The 23,204-nt window shown below is 41.1% G+C and overlaps 1 protein-coding gene across 2 annotated transcripts in view; it reads right to left on the reverse strand.

Annotated features, from left to right (window-relative positions):
• Positions 1–18,326, reverse strand: part of ano3 (anoctamin 3) — a 34,306-nt gene extending 15,980 nt beyond the window's left edge. The window contains exons 1-7 of one of the 2 annotated variants that reach the window (XM_058075118.2): positions 18,090–18,326; positions 6,985–7,191; positions 4,629–4,756; positions 4,021–4,176; positions 3,550–3,650; positions 3,409–3,453; positions 1,189–1,323 (exon numbers count right to left, since the gene is read on the reverse strand). In XM_058075118.2, the coding sequence (XP_057931101.2) occupies positions 1,189–1,323; positions 3,409–3,453; positions 3,550–3,650; positions 4,021–4,176; positions 4,629–4,756; positions 6,985–7,191; positions 18,090–18,135 (818 nt within the window). In that variant the 5' untranslated portion in view covers positions 18,136–18,326. Of the gene's footprint in view, positions 1–1,188; positions 1,324–3,408; positions 3,454–3,549; positions 3,651–4,020; positions 4,177–4,628; positions 4,760–6,984; positions 7,192–18,089 lie in introns of both variants that reach the window. The other variant, XM_058075117.2, reaches the window with a different exon arrangement.
• Between the last annotated feature and the right edge of the window lie 4,878 nt (positions 18,327–23,204).

Genomic DNA, 23,204 nt, shown 5'->3' on the forward strand with positions numbered 1-23,204 from the left:
TGGAAATGAATGGCGCAATCCATGAGATATTGATCATTTGCAAAGATATCAATAATATCCAGTTGAGGCCATTAGCGGCAGGAAAACGGTTCAAACTCAATCTATGCTACAAAGGTCTCCCCTGCGACAACGTTAAAGTTCATAAGAACTGACAAGGAGATGCTGCGGTTCTCAAAATGTGTTTGGTTCATGTTCATTTTGTCCATTTAGGGCCTAACCGGTTATTCGATTAATCACAACAACAAGCTTTAGACTAATCAACTAAGTAAATAATGGTCCGTTTCAGCCCTATCATGGAAATAAATGATTTGGTTTGTTTTCATGATTCTCAATATGTATTCCGTTATGTCACCATAACTAATTGATCCATTTCTTTTTTTTAAAAGTCATTAATAATTTGATCTTATAGAAGACAGACTTGAGTTCCCATTTTTCACAAGTTTCCAGACCTGGAAATGTATCAAATTAACTCCCCACTTTTCCATATTTGCATGTAATATTTTACATACATTTCTTTAAAAAATTTATTTATTTAATTAAATATTATATATTTTGGACTAATAATAGGCCACAAAAATATGTATATTCAATAACATATTTTGTACTAATAATAGGCCAATATTATTATATGTAATAATTTACATAACATTTTTCAAAATTATTTATTTACTTAAACATGATATATTTTGGACTAATAATAGGCCAAAAAAATATGCATATTTAAAAACATTTAACGACCAAAATTAGGCATTTTCAAGCATGAAAATGGCTGGGTACATGTACCTATAATATTGCATCATCATCAAACAAGTTGCTGTACTTTCACAGGCGAGTAGTTTTAAGAACTGTGTGTTTATATAATAATAATGGACAAGGATTATTACTATATAAGCGTGAATGTTAAGACAAAAACTTATAATAAGCGGACCTGGCAACACTGATGTGTATGTGTGTATTTACTATGTCTTATTTTCTCTTATGTCTGAGTGTGAAGATAACTAGAGGGGTGTATAAAAATAACACCAAGGGGTTTTCTACAGCCACAATGTTTTTGACCCAGCAGTAACAAGAGAGTCTCCAGTTGTTATTTGTTTGTCAATCATGCTGCTGGTGACCTGGTTGACTGAATTAAGACATTAACTGGATCATTGCCTGTATAGTTCATGCAAGTGTGACGTGACGACTTACTGATGCATACGTGCTCGACTGAAGGGAGCAGTGTAACAGTCGGTCTCCTCCAGGTCAGGCAGAGCCTCTTTGTCCAGTTTCATGGGATTTCTGGGAAGCCAGCTCTTTATCTGACGACATCTCAGATGAAAGCGGCTGCACAGATGGAGCGCACCATGCAGGACGGGATTAACGCACGGATTAACATGAAGATTGTCTACTTTGACATTATAAAGTGGACCTGTGACTTTTACTCTCACCACCAATCCAGATATCTATACATTGCCCTTCGTGATACGTGATACTTATGTGAAACATATCCCTTCATGACTCAGAATTATTTCATTCGGAATCCAGACAGCATAAACAACATAAATTGTAAATTGACGAAACAATACTAGCTGTCTTGATATCGATTAGAAGAATATAAATGTGTGTAAACACACGGAGGAGAACCGAACCTGTACCGTGGAATATATTGATATGGAAGCAGCAACCTGTCACCACTTGCACACGGTTCATTTGTTCAGCCTTACAGGGATGTGAGTTAGTGGCAGACCATTAGTAAAACACTGAGAGCTTCTTTATTTCTCTCTTTTCACTTGAATGCAACAGCTTTGTGAAAGACGAAGTCTAACCTCGTGGCTATCATTCCTCATGCTGACTTAGGAGACTTACACACAGAACTCTCTGCAGTAGGAAACTACAAACAAGTAAAAATAACTTCTTTTTACGCTTCAATGGTCTTTAAGAAGTACACTTCAGATTCAGATTCATTTAATTTCCATTATTTTCTGTTATTATTTCCATTTATTTTTAACATTACATTGCAATACATCACATATTAAAATAGCAAAGCTTATTTAATTCTACCACCTCTCTGTTTCACATTAATTAAAACATTACATAAAATACATTTGTTCACCTCCTGTATTCAACATGGACCCTTTCCCAATTCTGAAATAATAAAAGAATTAAGGTTTGTCAATATACTGTATAGCAATATAGATAAATTGTATGACATTCATAATAAATACATGTATAGTAAGTGATGAAGAAGAAAAGAAAAGCCAAAAGTTCACAGAAACTAGTCCTAAGAAATGATCAATACGTAGTAAGTGCAAGTGTTGCATGTACAAAAGTACATTGAGATTCAGGATTCTGCTTCTTTACAGCAAATGCTTGTACTATTTCTATGAAATGGCTCATTGTTTGAGTTCTTTAATCATCATTTTTAATCATCATACATATCATACTGATATCCTGAAGGTATTGCCTTTTTGGGTAGCAGGTTATTGTTTGTTTTATGCAAAAATTTTGCTCTTTCAAAGTTTACCAGATCAGCTCATTTTAATCATTATGATTTTCGGCATTATGGATTATTATAACTTTTTTGTACTACAGTTAGTGAGTGAAGTGTACTTTTGTTGTTGTTTCCCAATATCGTATGGTAACACCGGAGAACAATACTAGAGAGTCTGGAGTGATTTTTGGCCCGGAATTAATTTTGCCGATATTTATTATAAAAATGTGATATCCATTGATATCGGTATTAGGTTTTTCCCCATCATGAAAACCGATATTAAAAAAAATGCTGTATACAAAACATATGTGTTCATTCAACCACAGGAGATATGTCATGTTAGCGATATCGGTATCTGTATCGGCGGATATCGGTATCGGAAATGGAGAGTTGGACAATATCGCTAAATCGGTTTTCGGCAAAATTGCCAATAACGGATATACCTATAGCAGCCGTAATTCGTATTAGAACAGGCTAGGCATGGAATAGTGTAGTCAGGTACAGTGGTAGCAAATCTGCAGCACTAATTTTGGTCCATATTTTGCTAAACCATGTTGCCTATTGTTCATTTTCTCACTGCAATGTTTCTGTCTGCTTTCCACTGAGATAACACACATAAATGTGGAGTCCTGAGTGAAGCTCGGACATCATTGGAACATAATTTCAATGCTTGACTGCATGCATTAGTCTAAAAATAGTATGCAAATAAGCCTATGCAGCTCCTTGTTTTTTTATTCTAAGATTATGTATAGTTGATGAGAAAAGCAGCAATGTGGCAGAATGACAGTATTGTACTACAAACAATGTGCTTGACATGTTAATTTGTGCCATGTTTGACAGCGTTGAACTCCTTAATTGTGCACCGCTGCTGGGGACAAGACTAATTTGAAGGGCTACCTTTCCAATACTTCCAATACCGTGTGCAATACTTTACATACCTGCCCAAGGTTTTGCTTTTCCAGTCTTTAAAGTAGCATTTTTTCCTTCCACAGGAAAAGAGAGACACACATTAAAGAGGCTTCCACCCACTGAAAGAAAATGATGCTCTCCATGTGAATCTCTTCTCCAACATCTGTTACCTGAAAGGCATCCGGATGTTCATCTGCTCTGCGTATTTGCAAAGTGCGTCCCAGGGAACGTGGATCTTCACAAACATGATGTCGTTGTTTGTCAAGGAAGGCTTTTAAATCATAAAGACAGCAAAGTAAGATCCAATTTTAAACTTGACTTGAACAGTATTTTCAGTATTGTGGTCACATGACATCAATAATGTTATGAGATATGGCGACTGAGCCAGCAGAACCGAGCCGACATGCCATCGCTGAAACTGAGTGGAAAAAAAGGTTGTCCTCTCATTCTGTGTGGAAGTGGTAAGTTTTTTTCTTCCCCACTTGCTTTTTTAGCATATGTAAGCTGGAGATGGCGTAGAGAGCTAGCTAGAAATTCACTTCCCGCAATGCTCTCTGGAACCAATTAACCCAAATAAACAAGCGACGACTGTATATTAAATTCTAAGATCTGTCTTAATAACATTTAAGAATAGTTTTCACCTCCTTTTCCAGCATTAAGCCCTCAGCGCGTAAATTCTTCTCAAAGGTGCACCTCTTCTCCACTTGTGGACTTGACTTCTTGTAAACCAGGATATAGTCAATGCGCTTTTTCCCATCCCGGAAGAAGAGACCAGTTTCATCTGATGGATTCCTTCCCTGTAGAAGAGATGACGGGATAGATGCTAAAAGCTATGCAACAATGCTGTATGGCAGTGAATGTGGACTACTGAGGATTAGGGGTGTCACAAGATCTCGTGTCACAAGATCTTGAGGATGATAATAAAATAATCACACAATAAATAAAAATTTACTTTTTTAACTAATTTTGCCGGCCTCAATATATTGCCATGCACAGAGGTGTGGGTTTTCCTCGTCCCTCGCCTTCAAACGGGCAGAAAGAGAGTTCCCGCTGGGAATTTGTTTAAACAGCATTTTTGTGTACATAGCCTGCGTTTAAAAGTAATGCTGCATTTGAGATGTAAGATTTTTTCAGTGTACATAAAAAAAGCTATGTTTAAAATGTTATTTTGTCTAGTAGACCCAATCTTGTGTAACGTCCCGTCTGGTGAACCGAGTATCTCGTGACACCCCTACTGAGGATGTATGACCTTAACGGAACATGTGCGGGCCTCTACATTAGTCCGTGTGCTGGGTTTTCGGGGCAAAAGTGACCCGTCTACTCTTGTTTCACATGTGGGGACCTCCGACTCTTCCGTGTAGTGATCCTTGCCATCCTCTGCTGCACAAAGACACACACACACACACACACAAAAACACAGTGCAATCAAGGACACAGCTATTGAACTGACAAACATATCTGATCTGTGCAGGGTCTTTCCTCTTTGCACAGGTCAATTCTTCCCTCGGCAACATCATGGTACTGGACATGAACACAACAAAAGGACAAATGGGTGCAAGCTGAATGGACACCTTCATTCATTCATTCATTTTCTACCGCTTATCCTCACAAGGGTCGCAGGGGTGCTGGACCCTATCCCAGCTGTCTTCAGGTGAAAGGCGGGGTACACCCTGGACTGGTCGCCAGCCAATCACAGGGCATATATAGACAAACAACCATTCACACTCACATTCATACCCATGGACAATTTGGAGTCGCCAATTAACCTAGCATGTTTTTGGAATGTGGGAGGAAACCGGAGTACCCGGAGAAAACCCACTACACACAGGGAGAACATGCAAACTCCACACAGACATGACCGAGTGTTAATGTAATCTAGTGTAATGTAATCTCCTTAATCTTTGCTAACTGGGGACCAAATTTACAAATCTGACTGAGGAAATATAGAGGAAGACAACTGCTGGAGATTGTGAGGCGATCAGGAAGATCTTGGTTCGAATGTCCATTTGTGTGGAGGTGCATGTTCTTCCGGTGCGTGGACTTTTTTCGGGTACTACGGTTTCCTCCCATTTTTCCAAAATTATGCATGTTAGGTTAATTAGCGAGAGGTATGAATGTGACTATAGTATGTACCCTGCAATTGACTGCCAATCAGTCCAGAGTGTACTGTACTGGTGTCTGGTCCAAACGTTAGCTGGGATAGGCTCCAGCATACACACACACACACACACACACACTGATGAGTTAGACATTCTCACTCATCTCCACAGTGATGTCGTGCAACTGGAGAAATGCTCCTCAACAACCCAACCTTGCAAATTGTTAGTACAGAACCTTCTCATTGCCTTAAAAAGTCACCAAACATCTGTCCATTTCAGATTTCAGTCGGCTTGGATTGATTTTACAGTGTGATTGATTGAAGAAAAAAGATACAATTTCAGGCGGCTGTCTCGAAAACGGAGACATCTCAATTTCTCATGGCTCCTTCCAAAGATGTCTATCTTGTCTTTTTTCCATCTACAGTTACAGTCCTGGTCCCTCTTAGAGCAGTAAAGGGGGGTCTACTTTACCATTTGGTGTACCTTCTGACTCGGTTACTATGGCAACGCATCCTGTCCTAGCAAACACCCTAGCGCGACGTTGACTGTTTTTGTGATTATGTGCAACACTTTAAAGACGAGCATTTACACTATAATTGTGTAAATGTGGAATTATAGTGGAAAAAATGAATATGTTCATTTTATCAAGTGTGCTAATGTACTTAGCGTGCAGACCTCACAGCATGTTCATTTTATCAAGTGTGCTAATGTACTTAGCGTGCAGACCTCACAGCTAGGAGACTTGGGTTCAATTCCACCCTCGGCCATCTCTGTGTGGATTTTGCATGTTCTCCTTGTGCATGCGTGGGTTTTCTCCGGGTACTCCGGTTTCCTCCCACATTCCAAAAACATGCTAGGTTAATTGGCAACTCCAAATTGTCCATAGGTATGAATGTGAGTGTGAATGGTTGTTTGTCTATATATGCCCTGTGATTGGCTGGTGACCAGTCCAGGGTGTACCCCGCTTCTTGCCCGAAGACAGCTGGGATAGGCTCCAGCACCCCCCGCAACCCTTGTGAGGAAAAGCGGTAGAAAATTAATGAATGAATGTACTTATAATTAATTTATCTTTTCAAAACTTAACATTTACAGCTGCATCATTGCTGCGACAGCATTTTTATTTCTTCTTCAAGGACAGACATAATGGCAGAAACTATCAACATGAAAAAAACATTTTGCAGACCTGATACGACTGAATAGCCATTCAATTAATTACAGGTTGTATAGGTCAGCAGTCGCAAAGTGGTACTTCACAGATGCTTATAATGATGCATTATTTTCAAGTGTTTAGATCACAAAGAGGGCATCAGACAGAAAATTTTTTTTGCGAGGTTGGGAATGGATTATGATTCGTGAAAATGAACACAAACATAGCTGGTGGAAATGCTGCAAAATAGCTTGCAACCTAATCTTGTTATAATGGTGTTAATGTGACAACCCCTTGTAGGCTCTAACACCCATCCTGAGTGTTAGAGCTCCTCCAAGGAATGACATGGACACACTGACCTGTCTGTGGAGGCAGGATGCTGCAGGAGGTGCTGATGCTCTGACTCAGAACTTCCACCTGGGCTTTGGGCTCTGGATTCAGAGGCACAGACAGAAAGTGGTTGAGGTTGATAGGATGGGTCTGACTCTGGGCTAAGCAGGGCAGACTGCGGCGGGATGGCTTCAGGCTCTTCTCCTTCAGGATCTCACTGATGCTGGTGTGCATGCCTGGAAGAAGACATAACATCGGGGTGTTTGTCAGTTAATTACACAAACAATATACTCAACTGATTACTAAGAACTTTGTGGAGGGATGTTACGTGTGCTGGGTAAGATCATTTTGGTGCACAACTGGATTTCCAGAATATGCATTATTACCTTGGCCAAACGCAGCACAAAGCACAAGCGACCTGTTTGTGTTGTCTGTCTGTTTGTGTTCAAAATAACTTGAAAAGTTCTGAATGGATTTGGATGACATTTTCAGGAATTGTCAGAAATGGGATATGGAAGAACTGATTACATTTTGGAGGTAATCCGGCTCACCGCCTGGATCCAGGAATCTTTTAAAAGATTTTTTTAACACTGCGAGGTAGGACAATTTTCTGCATTTGTGCATTCATTCATTCTTTTTCTCCCGATTATCCTCACAAGCGTCACGGGTGTGCTGGAGCCTATCCCAGCTGTCTTCGAGCGAGAGGCGGGGTACACCCTGGACTGGTCGCCAGCCAATCACAGGGCACATATAGACAAACAACCATTCACACTCACATTCATACCTATGGACAATTTGGAGTCGCCAATTAACCTAGCATGTTTTTGGAATGTGGGAGGAAACCGGAGTACCCGGAGAAAACCCACGCATGCACGGGGAGAACATGCAAACTCGGGTCTCCTAGCTGTGTGGCCTGCACGCTAACCACTCGACCGCCGTGTTGCCTCTGTCACATGATGACTAGCATTCATTCATTCATTCATTTTCTACCGCTTTTCCTCATGAGGGTCGCGGGGGTGCTGGAGCCTATCCCAGTTGTCTTCGGGTGAGAGGCAGGGTACACCCTGGATTGGTCGCCAGCCAATCACAGGGCACATATAGACAAACAACCATTCACACTCACATTCATACCTATGGACAATTTGGAGTCGCCAATTAACCTAGCATGTTTCTGAAAAACCCCAAAGACATAATGTCACAGCAAGATCAACCACCACCACCTTCCTGTTTTGACATGAGTTGTTTCTTGAGTTAAACGGTGTCACCTCAATATTGTAGGCCAAGATGGAGCCAAAGAATGTTGCAAGTGCCAGCAACAACAAAACAAAGACGAGAAACACTAATGAATTCAAGAAATGACATAACAGGAAGCTTGTGTCTGTGTGTTGTCTCGCTGCTACATCAAGTCTTTGGAAACAATAGTTTTAAATGAAGATAAAAGTAACATTCATTTAGCATACAGAAAGTGTGGATTTCACTTCAGTAAATAAGGGACGTTTTGTCCCATTCAGTTTTTTCCAATCCACGTTGATAATGTTGACTGAATATACACTAATTAAAATGCCATTTGTTCCTTACACCCCAGAAATGTGTTCCCATATTTGCAAAGAATTTAAGGACGTCTTAAAAGTTACAAATTACATGTATGATAAACACACTAAATAGGTACTAAGTGAATCCTTCAAACAGAAGGTCCAAAAGATAAAACTTAATTAAATGAAGAGAGTCAGAGGATGGACGGATGGTCTTCATCCATTTATGAGCTACTGTGATGATGATGATGATGTCCTTCATGGAAGTGATGCATTAAACGCATCAGCAGTCCTCTTCCATCAAATCACATGGCAAAAATAAACTCCATACAGTACATACATTAATGCTGATGAGACCAGCTTAACAAAAAATTCATAACATCAATGCCAGTCAAGGTTCTTTTCAAGGTCACTTTGGCTACAAAAGAACATTGTATGATTTGACAACATTGTTAAATGGGAGACGAGGGCCGGCAATGAATAGCCAAGAGAATAAGCAGAGGCTAATACCCATAAAGCATCGGGAGCAGGTCACAGTAACCAAAACCTTTACATTAAAGCAAATATGGCTCCTGACATATTTATTCATAAGACCAGGCTCTATCTTTATAATGAGAACACTGCATTCTTTCACCTCCAGTGAGTGAGTTCTCTCTATGACCTTCCTGGCATGTTCAGCTGCATTGATAATTCTTCCACACAGCCACAAGCGCTGAGATAACTCATTCTCATAGCAATGATCTCAGTGGGATTCTCCAGTACTGTAGCATGAGAATGGAGTCGGGTTTTCCAGATTGTGAGCATAAGGACCCAGGGGCCCGCTGATCATACAGATTAATTTCTCTGCAGCTCTCTGATATCAAATGAGTGAAACTGTGACTGCTTGATAAAAAACTTCACGATGAACATTTCAGAAGCTGTACAATTACTTTTGTGCAGTCAGTTAAGAAGAAGAAGTACTTTGACTCCCCTGGTGTATTCAGTACCCATGGCAACAGTTGAGGACATTTATGAAACATTAGCAGCTACATGTGGAGATGGCTTTGGAGCCCCGTATGGCACCAGTCACATGGTGTCCAGGACATTGGAAGTCTTGCAGTACACGGAATCCAGGTGGCATCAGATGGCAATGCCGGGGAGGTGGCTGACTGACCACTGAGGCAAATTAGCATTAATGGGGTCCCTAACCCTAACCCAAGGCCACGGGTTAGGGTGCAGGAATTGGCTACTTCCTGCAAAACAGGTTGGACAAGGCCAAAGGCAAAGAATGACAACATCTCGTTGTGTGGGCAGCGATGGCGGAAGAACGAGTGATCTTAATGATGGATTAATGGATAGATTCTTCTTCTTAATTTATATGTTACATTAATGCTTCTCACATATACACTTACAATACAATACACTTACAATATCTATTTATATACTTACATATATGTACACACATGCACACACAGATATATATATACATGCAGCATATATATACATATATATATACACACTGAAAAGGAGCAGGAAGAAGCAGAGCTTATTAAATCCTACCACTTCTCCACACCAGAGCAGTTCCCAATTCATTCATTCATTCATTTTCTACCGCTTTTTCCTCACTAGGGTTGCAGGGATGCTGGAGCCTATCCCAGCTGTCTATGGGCGAGAGGCGGGGTACACCCTGGACTGGTCGCCAGCCAATCACAGGGCACATATAGACAAACAACCATTCACACTCACATTCATACCTATGGACAATTTGGAGTCGCCAATTAACCTAGCATGTTTTTGGAATGTGGGAGGAAACCGGAGTACCCGGAGAAAACCCACGCATGCACGGGGAGAACATGCAAACTCCACACAGAGATGGCCAAGGGTGGAATTGAACCCAAGTCTCCTAGCTGTGAGGTCTGCGCGCTAACCACTCCTCCGCCGTGCCGCCTCAGTTCCCAATTCAATAAGTGATCCACACATATAATCACAGAATCTTACATAAGACAAAACAACAAAGAAGAGTGGGAACATCGGACACCCCAGCAAAAAACCTAGGACATTGCCAAAGCACACTACCAACCCCGCCAGCCAACCCACCTGACCCCGACCCCCCTAGTCCCTGATTGATAGATGGATTAATGACACTCTGTTTCATATGCTTTAATCAGTTTTTCATGTTATTTGCTGAGCTGCAGGTTTTTAATCTCATATTGTGGCAATTATATTAGCAATTACTGTACATGTTTTATTGCCTGCAACAGATGCAGCAATAACAAGCTTATGACTGTTTTGGAATCAAAATAGGTTCCAAAAAATGTCATTTTGTAACATCAATTGGATTGGCCTAAAACAATAAAAGTCTGCTTGTTTGGAGAAAAAAAAACAAATTTGCAACAGAAGACAGTGTTTACTTTCTTTCCATAGAACTCCCACACAATAAACGCAGCAAATATTCCCAGAAGGCCGCGGTGAAATGTGCTCCAGGTGGTCAAATATTCTGCAAGGCTCAACATGTCTGAGATGACACATCAGAGCTGAGCACAGTTAATGGACCTGCAGAGGAGAGGCTCGGTGATCCCGAAAGGATTCTCAAAGTCTAAAATAGATTCACAAATTGGAGAGTTCTGGTGTTGTGTGAAATGTACTCCATGGAAATTTAACAAGTTGTGTAGATAACAAAAAGCTAGCCGTAGCTACTGAGTTTATTCATTCATTCATTTTCTACCGCTTTTTCCTCACAAGGGTCGTGGGGGATGCTGGAGCCTATCCCAGCTGTCTATGGGTGAGAGGCGGGGTACACCCTGGACTGGTCGCCAGCCAATTACAGGGCACATATAGACAAACAACCATTCACACTCACATTCATACCTATGGACAATTTGGAGTCACCAATTAACCTAGCATGTTTTTGGAATGTGGGAGGAAACCGGAGTACCCGGAGAAAACCCACGCATGCACGGGGAGAACATGCAAACTCCACACTAGACCGCCGTGCCGCCCTACTGAGTTTATAAGAATGAATAAAGGATAACTATTAACAGTTATTTAACCTTTAACATGAACATTAATCAAACGTAATCATTTTTTCTGGGTACATGATACCATACAGCATCCATATCAAACTTGTGCGGGCCACACTAACATTAAACTTTCATATCAAGGCAGGGGCCTCAAACTAGTGTCTTGCGGGCCACATCTGGCCCGCGGGCCGCGTGTTTGAGACCCCTGGCTTAGGGTGATGGAAAAAAATCGGTATCGGCATCGGCCCCAAAAAAACATATCGGTCGATCCCAAACACGAGGTTTATGAAATGTGACATCCTGTGTTTAATCTCAGTGCTAAATGAATCCAGTATGTACTTAGACTGTGATAGTGAGTCCACATGGGAAGAAAAAGGCAGGAATACTAACACTACATTTAAAAAGATAAATAAATTGGAAGGAAATGTGGAAAGAAATGCCAAAAAAAGTGCAATAAAAATTTTTAAAAATCCACATATCCAAAGGAAAGCTGGGCAAAGGACATGATCTGGGATTTGGATCCTTTCTGTGCAGCCTACGCATGTCAGTCTTGTGATGTGAGATTAAAAGGATTAATTTTTAGGTGGGGATAACAATGTATAAAGAAATAAGCACAGTGCATAAAATTGAAGCATTTTTATGCCAAGGCTGTCTTAGAGCCACTCCTTATTTTTTGCCATAAAAAAGCATCAAAATTCATCTATTTTCTAGTCAGAGTGCAAGCTTTCTGAAAGACACTAGCAAAACAACATTATGTTCATAAATAAAATCATCAAGACAAGTCTTAATACATGTGCTGTGACTGTAAGAGGTATTAGACATGAAGATATTATCCGCGAGGGTGAAGTAGCAAAGAGAGAATTCAGGTCAGTGAGATGGTTCCCATCATGCCTCAGTGTCTATACCTTTAATTATTCATCTGTGTTGATCTCAAACCACTTTTAAAGTCTCACTTAGATGGCCGATGCGGCAATCACTAAATTTGAGTGATGGGCTGCATCGGACGATGGCCAAGGAGGAATTCATTACATATGGGTGCATATTCCTCCTACCATCCTGATGGATGTGAGTGATACAGAAGGGTGTCATCATTTGTTAATGTGTGAGCTTTTATACCCATCCTGATAAAAAAAATGTAAAAAAAAATGTATTAAAAGCCTCAGCTGCTATCATTGTGGTGCATTTATGAGGAAAATACCCCTAAAGCAGTTCAAACCAGAACCCTAAAGCTGCAGCTGGAGTACAAGGAGAGCTACAATCCAAGGTGATTATCACGTTATTGTCATCATAAATACATCAAACAACAATAAAAGTGGTCCCGGTTGTAAACAGGCAATAAAATATAAAGCAAACACATACACACTTTGTCAGAGAAGTTGGACCAAAGCAGTGCAGCAGGTTGTTGGATTCAAGGAGGAAGTGAGGCCACCAAGGCTCTTGTGCAAAACATCCCCTGCCTGCTTCCATATGGAAGAACATTGAGACAAAGTTGGACTATCGCATATCCTCACGAGGGTCGTGGGCGTGCTGGAGCCCATCCCAGCTGTCTTCAGGCGAGAGGCGGGGTACACCCTGGACTGGTCGCCAGCCAATCACAGGGCACATATAGACAAACAACCATTCACACTCACATTCATACCTATGGACAATTTGGAGTGGCCAATTAACCTAGCATGTTTTTGGAATGTGGGAGGAAACCGGAGTACCCGGAGAAAACCCACGCATGCACGGGGAGAACATGCAAACTTCACACAGAGATGGCCGAGGGTGGAATTGAACTCGGGTCTCCTGGCTGTGACGCCTGACGCTAACCACTCGACCACCGTGTAGCCGCATAAGAAACAACATAAGCAAAATAGTACCTTTTCCCTAATCAACAATGGCAGTTGTTTACTGCAAAAATACAAAAAATAATATAAAATAAGTGCAAAAAAACACAGATTTAAAGTGAATACAATTAAAAAAGTAGAAACGTTTACGTAAAGTTATGTATGATTTCTGCCGTCTGTCAAAACTCCTTCTCTTCCGCCATCAAGCTCACCTTGAAAGGGACAAGTGAGACAAGTGGTTAGGGACACTTCGTGTTAGTCCGCCAGATAAATATAGTTTTTCGTGTTAGCAGCTAGAATAAGAATATCGCTGTAACTTGGTAAATATAGAAATCAGTTATGTAAATGGCGCACTGTTGGCATTTTTGTTGGCTTTCCCATGATGTCCGTTGTTAGCCAGCTTATATTAACTTGTTTTCCTGCGCTAGAATGCACAGAAAAGGGAAAGAAATACGTGTTAATGTTTTTCATAAGGATTGTGAATGATGGGCAAATTTCCCCCAAAAAGGGCGAGACCATGCCCTGGCCCACGGTAACCAACCATTTACAAAATAATATCATAATATGATATAAAGATATGTTATATATCTTATTAAATATGCACGGTGGTCGAGTGGTTAGCGCGCAGACCTCACAGCTAGGAGACCCGGGTTCAATTCCACCCTCGGCCATCTCTGTGTGGAGTTTGCATGTTCTCCCCGTGCATGCGTGGGTTTTCTCCGGGTACTCCGGTTTCCTCCCACATTCCAAAAACATGCTAGGTTAATTGGCGACTCCAAATTGTCCATAGGTATGAATGTGAGTGTGAATGGTTGTTTGTCTATATGTGCCCTGTGATTGGCTGGCGAATGAATGAATGAATGAATAACACAGTTGTCATCACTGTGACGATGATGGCGACCTTACTCAAAAGGCAAAGTCCCATGGGTGACGGACGCAATAGTCAAGAGCCTCCCCAAAGAAAAAAGCCAATTTGCTGCCCACTTTGTTGGCAGATGTCGTCTGTGGTCCACGTGCAGTGTGACCGTGAGCACGCTGCAGAGCAGATGCGACTTTTTAGTCAAGGTTTTGCACAGGTCAGGCCCTATTAGACAATCCTGGCACAACCTCTGGATTGCATCGTTTGAGCCGATTAAGCACCCCCCCCCCCTTTACTCTAAATCTCTTTATTTGTCATCTTCTTAAGGCCGGCGTTGTTTGTGATTTTCATGATGTTCCGTATTTCATTTATCGGCGTAAACTGCATGTTGGAATGTTTTTGTTTTTGTCTCCTTGTTCCACCATACACAAGCATTTGTGATTTGTGACTATTTAAAGCTGCAAAGTGTTAAAGCTGGTGATTTCCCAATTATACACAACAAAAGAGGCTCTTTGTTGAGTCACGACCTGCCAATGTACAGCACACACAAAAAGCTTCATCTCACATAAGTGATGCTAATTTCCAATAGTAGCTTGTTTAAATAAAAATGAGATAATACAGTCTTCTGTCTAAAGCTGTCCTCAAATTAATGTCTGCATCTACAAAACCATCTGCCTGATTGCGTAAGAGCACGGGTGGCCTGCTGTGGACTCAGACGAAGGTTTACAAACACACACACACACACACGTGCATTCGCACACAGTGTCTATGCTAATGACCATTTAGAAATATGACAGTACAACATTTTTATAAATGTGTTTGTAAAATGATAATGACAATGATAAAGTGGCCATGATACATATACCTCAAACACCTTCAGTCACATGTCTTGTAAAAATACAATATTTGTTTTTATTCAAATCCATCCATCCACTTTTTATGCCGCTTATCCTCACTAGGGTCGCGGGGTATGCTGGAGTCTATTCCAGCTGACTTTGTGCGAGAGGTGGGGTACACCCTGGAGTGGTGGCCAGCCAATCACAGGGCACATATAGACAAACAACCATTCACACTCACATTCATACCTATGGACAATTTGGAGTCGCCAATTAACCTAGCATGTTTTTGGAATGTGGGAGGAAACCGGAGTACCCAGAGAAAACCCACGCATGCACGGGGAGAACATACTAAAAAAGTATGCAGACTGTAGAGTCTTTTCTATTTGGGCTCCAACACTGGAATGCCCTACCTGCTGATATTTGAGCTGCTACCTTGGTAAAAACGTTCAAGTCTCGACTTAAGACATTCTGTGTATTTACACTTTAGCATTTAGTTAATACTATTCCTGGCTTGTTTGACTCCCCAATTAAGTTATTTGACTTGACTTTGTATATATTTATAATGTGACATAGGTTGCCCACTCGACATTCACTGCCGCCTGGTCATCCCGCCCCCCTGCCCCAAATGGGGTTTTGAGTATTTCCTTCCCTGGTTGGGGTTTCAGATCAGGAGACTGCTGCCAGCCTGTAAAGCCTTTTGAGACTCTTTTGTGATTAAGCGCTATACTATATAAATAGACTTGACTTGAATATTTCCACACCTTCCCCTGCTACGTAGCCAAATATTCAACTGCCAACATGAAACTAACTTCACCAATGTGCAGAGTGACAGACCCAATTTTTTTTAATCATTTAATGAATCCATTTATGGTGAAACACAAGAGCAGTGCACCATTGCGCATGAACGCAACTTAGAGGTATCACTGCTTTCAATATCTATTTTAATGACTGACCATAAAGCATTAGGACTAGTGATGATGGCGGTCCAATATTGGAATAAGGGCATCTCTGAGATACAATGTTCAGCTGCAGGCCTTTTAATGCCCTGATGTGATGTTGTTGTTGCCCCGGTTTGAGTGCAGCATATCTGGTCTACTTCGCTGTGAGCTAAAATAATTTTGTCATTGATTTAAATAGGGCACTTAGCACACACTCAACTATTGAGCGGGTGCCGTCAAAAGGTCCAAGTCAGCTTTTCTCGGAAACTCATCAAGTCCTTTAATGTCTATTATTGCTTTTAACGTAACAAAGAAATCAGTCAAAATTAGTGACAGACCTTAATTATCAAAGGAATGTGTGCACTATTAATAGTTGATTATATATAAATAGAATATGTATAATTATTTATTATAAATGATTACATCCTAGGGTTTTCATGAGACACTCATGACATGAGACAATACACAAGATTGGGTATACGAGAATGAGACAAAATGTGTTTTTAACATTACTTTTAAGAAAACCACGATGACTAATTTAATTTGTACCACGTTACACTCTTCTGCACTCTGTGTGTATGCTAGTGGGCTATCGATGGAGGTGCCTCGAGCAGCGCAGCCTTCATCCCAACAGTCAACGCTTACTGATGCGTTTGGTCGGCAATGTAAATATAAACAGTGCAAAATGGTGTGCGTTCACAGATAGGGACTCACTACATTGCAAAAGAAACCATTCAATACGGTTAAAGGCAGTGTTGGGCACGTTACTTTAAGAAAGTCATTAGTTATAGTTACTAGTTACGTCTAGTGGTTAGCATGCAGACCTCACAGCTACGAGACCTAGGCCACTCTCGGCCATCTCTGTGTGGAGTTTGCATGTTCTCCCCGTGCATGCGTGGGTTTTCTCCGGGTACTCCGGTTTCCTCCCACATTCCAAAAACATGCTAGGTTAATTGGCGACTCCAAATTGTCCATAGGTATGAATGTGAGTGTGAATGGTTGTTTGTCTATATGTGCCCTGTGATTGGTTGGCGACCAGTCCAGGGTGTACCCCGCCTCTCGCCCAAAGACAGCTGGGAAAAATCTCAATGAGCTTACCAAATTTATGCACTTGCCTACTTTTGTTTCAATAATTATTGCACACTTTCTGTAAATCCTATAAACTTCATTTCACTTGTCATCACTTGTCATCATGGTGTTCCAAACAACCAGTGATTTATAAAGTTGAAAGTTAAAAGTTAAACCAGTTGATGTTTGCTAAATACAAGGATGAAGAGTCTTGAACCAGTCATGATGTGCTATATATATCACTATATTGACACTTACTATGGTACCCATTATGTCATTGGATGCTCATATCACCGAGTACTTCGGTACGTGACAAAAAAAACATAAAAACATGGAAAAAAACCCTTAAACTATATTAGGAAAGCAGGACGTGAACAAATGTAACAGTTACTGATTGTAAAAGTACCAGATGGAGGGGTAGGATTTAATAAGCTTTGCTTCTTCCTACTCCTTTTGGACATGTAGAACTGTGAACTGATTATGTGATGCATTCAATTGTAATCTGATGCATGTTCAAATGAAATTAAACCATTACTATTACCATTACCATAAAGGAAAATCTTGAAAATGACCAGGGGTGCCAAAACGTGTTCATACCACTGTACATTATAATAATATATGTATTTTCTCTGAGTTAGTTGAATGCAACTTACACAATATCGCTGACTTAGATGAAAAAAAAACATTTCATATGTAAAAATAGCTCATCTGTGCCTTAGAGAAATGTAACTCACAGTGATGAGCTCTTCTGGGATTATGCTGGGGGCTTTTGTTTGCACTGATTGAATTGTGCATAAAGGTCTTGTGTTTTCCTAGTGCAGCATGCAATAACAGAGCATGAAAAAATGAACCAACTTGAATGAGAAAATAATGTCCTTCAATAAAACCAAATGTAGGGTAAATACAGTTCAAAAAGGGGCTCTAAGACCAGCGTCAGATCACACAAGTGAAGTCCCTTATGTTAAAGTCCAAGTTGATATGTAAAACTAGCAAAAAAAGAGTGGACAAAGTCTCGTAAAACTCCAGAATAAATCCGCAAAGGACGCGCATTGGCCACATTGGCTACCCACCTTTCTGCTGCTTGAAGGACTGGATGGAGCCTGAGTGGTGCACCATTGCGGCGATCTCGTGTTTTCCCGCCTCTATGAAATTCCTTAAATCGAAATATAAACTCGCCACATGAACGTCAAACTACCGGAAGGATGTGTAGATATTCTCTCGGCTTCCATCCCGGATAAAGACCCTTTAGAAGGAACCATCAGAAAAGCGCAACAACACCTGTCTAAGCGCCGCATGCCCCCCTTCCCTCCTCCTCCTCTTCTACTGGAGAACCATCCACGGCTGTTGTCATGGTGACGCGCAGGGGGCGGGGGGGGACGTTATGGGGGGGTCCTGGGATGGACACGTTGCCCCTCTACTCAACCCTTCCTCTGTGATTTACTGACTATGAATAAGCTGCAGGAAACTACACCAGCTGGCAGGTCTCAAATAAAGCCACAATGACGTGTATTGATCGGCGTATCGATCAAGCATACCTTTTTAGCTACAGTGAAGGAGGCTTGATCCCCATAGACTTCCTTGGCCAATTACTAACAACACTGCTAACACCTGAAACCTAAAAGTCTTGGCATAAATTAGAAACTTCATCAACATCACAAACGATAACATTCAGATCTTATTATTATTATTATTATTCATTCATTCTTTTCCTCACGAGGGTTGCAGGGGTGCTGGAGCCTATCCCAGCTGTCTTCGGGCGAGAGGCGGGGTACACCCTGGACTGGTCGCCGGCCAATCACAGGGCACATATAGACAAACAACCATTCACACTCACATTCATACCTATGGACAATTTGGAGTCGCCAATTAACCTAGCATGTTTTTGGAATGTGGGAGGAAACCGGAGTACCCGGAGAAAACCCACGCGTGCACGGGGAGAACATGCAAACTCCACACAGAGATGGCCGAGGGTGGAATTGAACCCTGATCTCCTAGCTGTGAGGTCTGCACGCCAACCACTAGACCGCCGTGCCGTGCCGCCCTATTATTATTATTATTATTATTATTATTATTATTATTATTATTATTATTATTATTATTATTATTATTATTATTATTATTATTATTATTATTATATGGCGTACAATTGCACTGCAGCATACCAAGAGGTGTTTTAATATTATAATTAGCTTATAGGAAGGATTCTTAGCAGTGTAATTCTTCTACACCACAGCAAAATACAATCACAAAATGAAAATATTACATAAAAAGATTGGAAAAAAACTTGAAGAAATCACATCTTTTCACTGTCTGTGATATTTTGGGCATCCATACATCCATACATTATAAATAAAGGGCTACAGCGTGTTTATTTAGTCCATTGGTTATCATTGATAGCAGTAGTGTAGACTCACAGAACTGTTTCTAATATTTTGGTGACCTTATGTAGCTGATGTTTTGCTAACTTGATTCAGCAATAATATGTAATATTATAAATATACAATATGTGTGATGCAGAAGAGCTCAACAACACTCCAAACGCCATCCACAAAAATACAAACCTTACAAATTATTGTTTCTTATCATATAAAATGCTACAGCTTTAAATGAACTATGTTTATATTGTTTAAACCTACACACAGCAGGAGGTGATTCTAATATTTCAATCCACAATCAGGGTTGCCATCAGGGATTTTGGACCCCATGGGAAAAAAAATATCCCATGTGTATTGTGTTAGTCACTACCTCATATTTAAAGTAAATATATCTTTTTTGGGTCGAGTGGTTTACGCGCAGGCCACACAGCTAGAAAACCGGAGTTCGATTCCACCCTCGGCCATCTATGTGTGGAGTTTGCATGTTCTCCCTGTGCATGCGTGGGTTTTCTCCGGGTACTCCGGTTTCCTCCCACATTCCAAAAACATGCTAGGTTAATTGGCGACTCCAAATTGTCCATAGGTATGAATGTGAATGTGAATGGTTGTTTGTCTATATGTGCCCTGTGATTGGCTGGCGACTAGTCCAGGGTGAAGCCATCTCTCGCCTGAACACAGCTGGGATAAGCTCCGGTACCCCTGCGACCCTTGTGAGGATAAGCAGTAGAAAATGAATGAATGAATGAATATTTTTTGGGGATACAGCACTTATATTGGATCTTAATAGAATGTGTAGATGTACCCAATGAAGTGGCCAGCCGACAGAGTGGCATATTTGCAAGTCAAACAATGGCAATGCAGTTAAAAGAGTCATCACATACTGTAATTTCCTCACACGCTTGCCTGAACATCCTGCTCGGGCATCCCAGAGAGTGCATAAAAAACAACAATCAATAGGCACACTGCTGCAGGAAAAGCCCAGCTTTGGGGCTAATTGTTATACATCAGTCATGAAAGCTACTACTTATGCCCTGCAGTGCTGCTGCTAAGCCAATATTAAAACTAATGATTCAGTCAGACTTGAATTCTCTATGGGGAAAAAGAGGACACAAGAGTGCATTGCATTTTTTGGGCTGTCAACAGAGTATAGAATATAATATTAGTGCACACTTGCAGCACAGGAATATTAGTAATAGTCAATTGAATCAGATTGACTTGGTTTGCACAATACTAACATTTTCACTCAGCGAGGTCACATGGTACTATGTCAAAGTCAAGCACAGACCATCTTCATAGGAACAGACCCTGGGATCTTATCAGTGAGGAACATAATAACAAAATGTACAGTTGTATTTTGGACAACAGCCTGGCATGTGCCTTATAATGTCGATGCAAATACCATCTGCTCTCCTCCACCCCCACCGGTAGGATGTTAGTAATGCCGACTTTTGGCTTGGCTGACGCCGAGTGTTCCAACATGCCGTTTTAAAACTAGATGCTAACAGCATTGCTTGTGCTGAGCCTGTTAATAAATAATGAAGCAGCTCTTATAGGGTCAGTCCCATTTAAAATTTCATCTCCTCCTTCCATGCATGTTCAGATGTAGGTCAGATGACAGCACTGCAGGAGAGAAAGGGTTGACCGAAACTAAACAGTGCCACCCAGAGGTGAATGTGGCTAACAACCTTCTGGCATTAAGTACACTGCTACCAGTGGTTCTGTTGTTTTCCGTCAGAAATCTTTTTACGACCCCTGATTTTTAAAATACTATTCAGAAACTGATAATATCTTCTTATTTATCTGTTGCATACAAATTGAAACCAGGAAAATGCAACAAAATGGAGAGCGGTGAAGCAATTAAGCATATTCAAGAGTTAAATTGCATGTTGAGTACAATAAATTTGTACATGTTGGCAGGTCTGCACTAGCATTGAAAGTACAATCTGCCTCCCACGCCTGACATTTTACTGTGCACCCCCCAGCTACAGACGTTCTACTGAATTGAACATACTATACATTTTCTGTACCACTTGTCCTCACTATAGGGTCGCAGGTATGCTGGAGCCTATCCCAGTTGCCGGAGTACCCAGAGAAAACCAATGCATGCACAGGGGGAACATGCAAATGCATGTTTAACAAATAATACACAATTATTATGACGGGCTGCACGGCGGTTGAGTGGTTAGCACACAGACCTCACAGTTAGGAGACCAGAGTTCAATTCTACCCTCGGCCATCTCTGTGTGGAGTTTGCATGTTCTCCCCGTGCATGCGTGGGTTTTCTCCGGGTACTCCGGTTTCCTCCCACATTCCAAAAACATGCTAGGTTAATTGGCCACTCCAAATTGTCCATAGGTATGAATGTGAGTGTGAATGGTTGTTTGTCTATATGTGCCCTGTGATTGGCTGGCGATCAGTCCAGGGTGTACCCCACCTCTCACCCGAAGACAGCTGGGATAGGCTCCAGCATACCCGTGACCTTAGTGGGGATAAGCGGTAGAAAATGAATGAATGAATTAAATGTGACTTGTGCTATTCATTTGATATCATTACTGTCTGAATGATATTTGTGACTGAAACAAATTATGGACACATGTTTAGGTTACTAAAAGCCCAATAAATGATAATTGAAGACCCTAAATCAATTCCATTCAAAGTGATGTTCTCAAATAATCTCAGTAAGAAGCCCAAAAAGTTAGTATCACTCTCATCTTACACAAAATATCACATTAACAGCAACATAAACCAAAAAGCCTATGGAGATGGACACTGTGAATGTAGTGCAAGCATGGTTGCAAACTCACCAGTGAGCTGCTCGCTATGTGTGTCTCCAGAGTGGAAAGTGTGGGCAGGTGAGGAGCTCCAGGAGGCTGAGTGGCTGAGAGCAGGACTGATAGGAACGTTGCTGAAGGCTGCAGAGGAGCTTTGGAGCCGACTGTTCAGCAGGGGCACTGACATGCTGCTGTCCTGATGATGTGATGCTCCTGCACAACAACACAATTTATTAGTATAACCGGCCATACTGTCACATACAGTATGATCTCAAACAGTGCTTCTCAAATAGTGGGGTGGTTATCTGTCTACGGGTGGGGGGGGGGGGGGCAGCGAGAGGCATGGAGTACTTTTAATGTTAGTGCCAACATGTACAGACAGGTTGATCTGTTTGTAAGATGCTGACCAGAAGAAAGTGCTTGAGGGGGTGTTCTTTATATGCAGGCTGCATTAGTTGTATTATATGATGCGGTGTGCTACCCAGAACCACAATAATAAATACATAGATAAATCAATAGCTTTCTGACAGAGTCAATGGAAACTCTCTTAGACAATATGGATATTTGTTATGGATAAAAAGAAGTAAATAAATATTAAGCATTTATTTGAATGCTACAGTTGTACCACAATGTCATAAAAAATCATTAATTTGAATTAATTTAGGATGGAAATATGGTACGACCAGACAGAGATTTACTGTATATTCAGTGGAGGCTGATGTGCATTTGGCTTCAATAGGATCAACAGGAAGTGCCACAGGCTGAACTCAGTATCCAAACATCACAACTTGCTGATGAATGTCTTTGCACAGACTGGACTGTGGCCTCCACATCACGTCAAAAGCCAGTGGCCAGACAGGCTGATGCTCCGTTATTGGAATAGTGAATATTGTTCATGACAGTAGCAATCATTACCATCTCAGCCCGAAGGAATAGAAAGAAAGCTTAAGCATTTCTCCCCTGAATAAGCATATTTAGTCAACTCCCGGTGGGGCTTTGCATGCCATTAATGAGGAGTATTGCATTAACACTGATTGAC

This window comes from Doryrhamphus excisus, linkage group LG1, assembly GCF_037039965.1.
Source record: "Doryrhamphus excisus strain RoL-2023G ecotype Guam linkage group LG1, RoL_Dexc_Guam_v1.1, whole genome shotgun sequence".
Taxonomy (NCBI): domain Eukaryota; kingdom Metazoa; phylum Chordata; class Actinopteri; order Syngnathiformes; family Syngnathidae; genus Doryrhamphus; species Doryrhamphus excisus.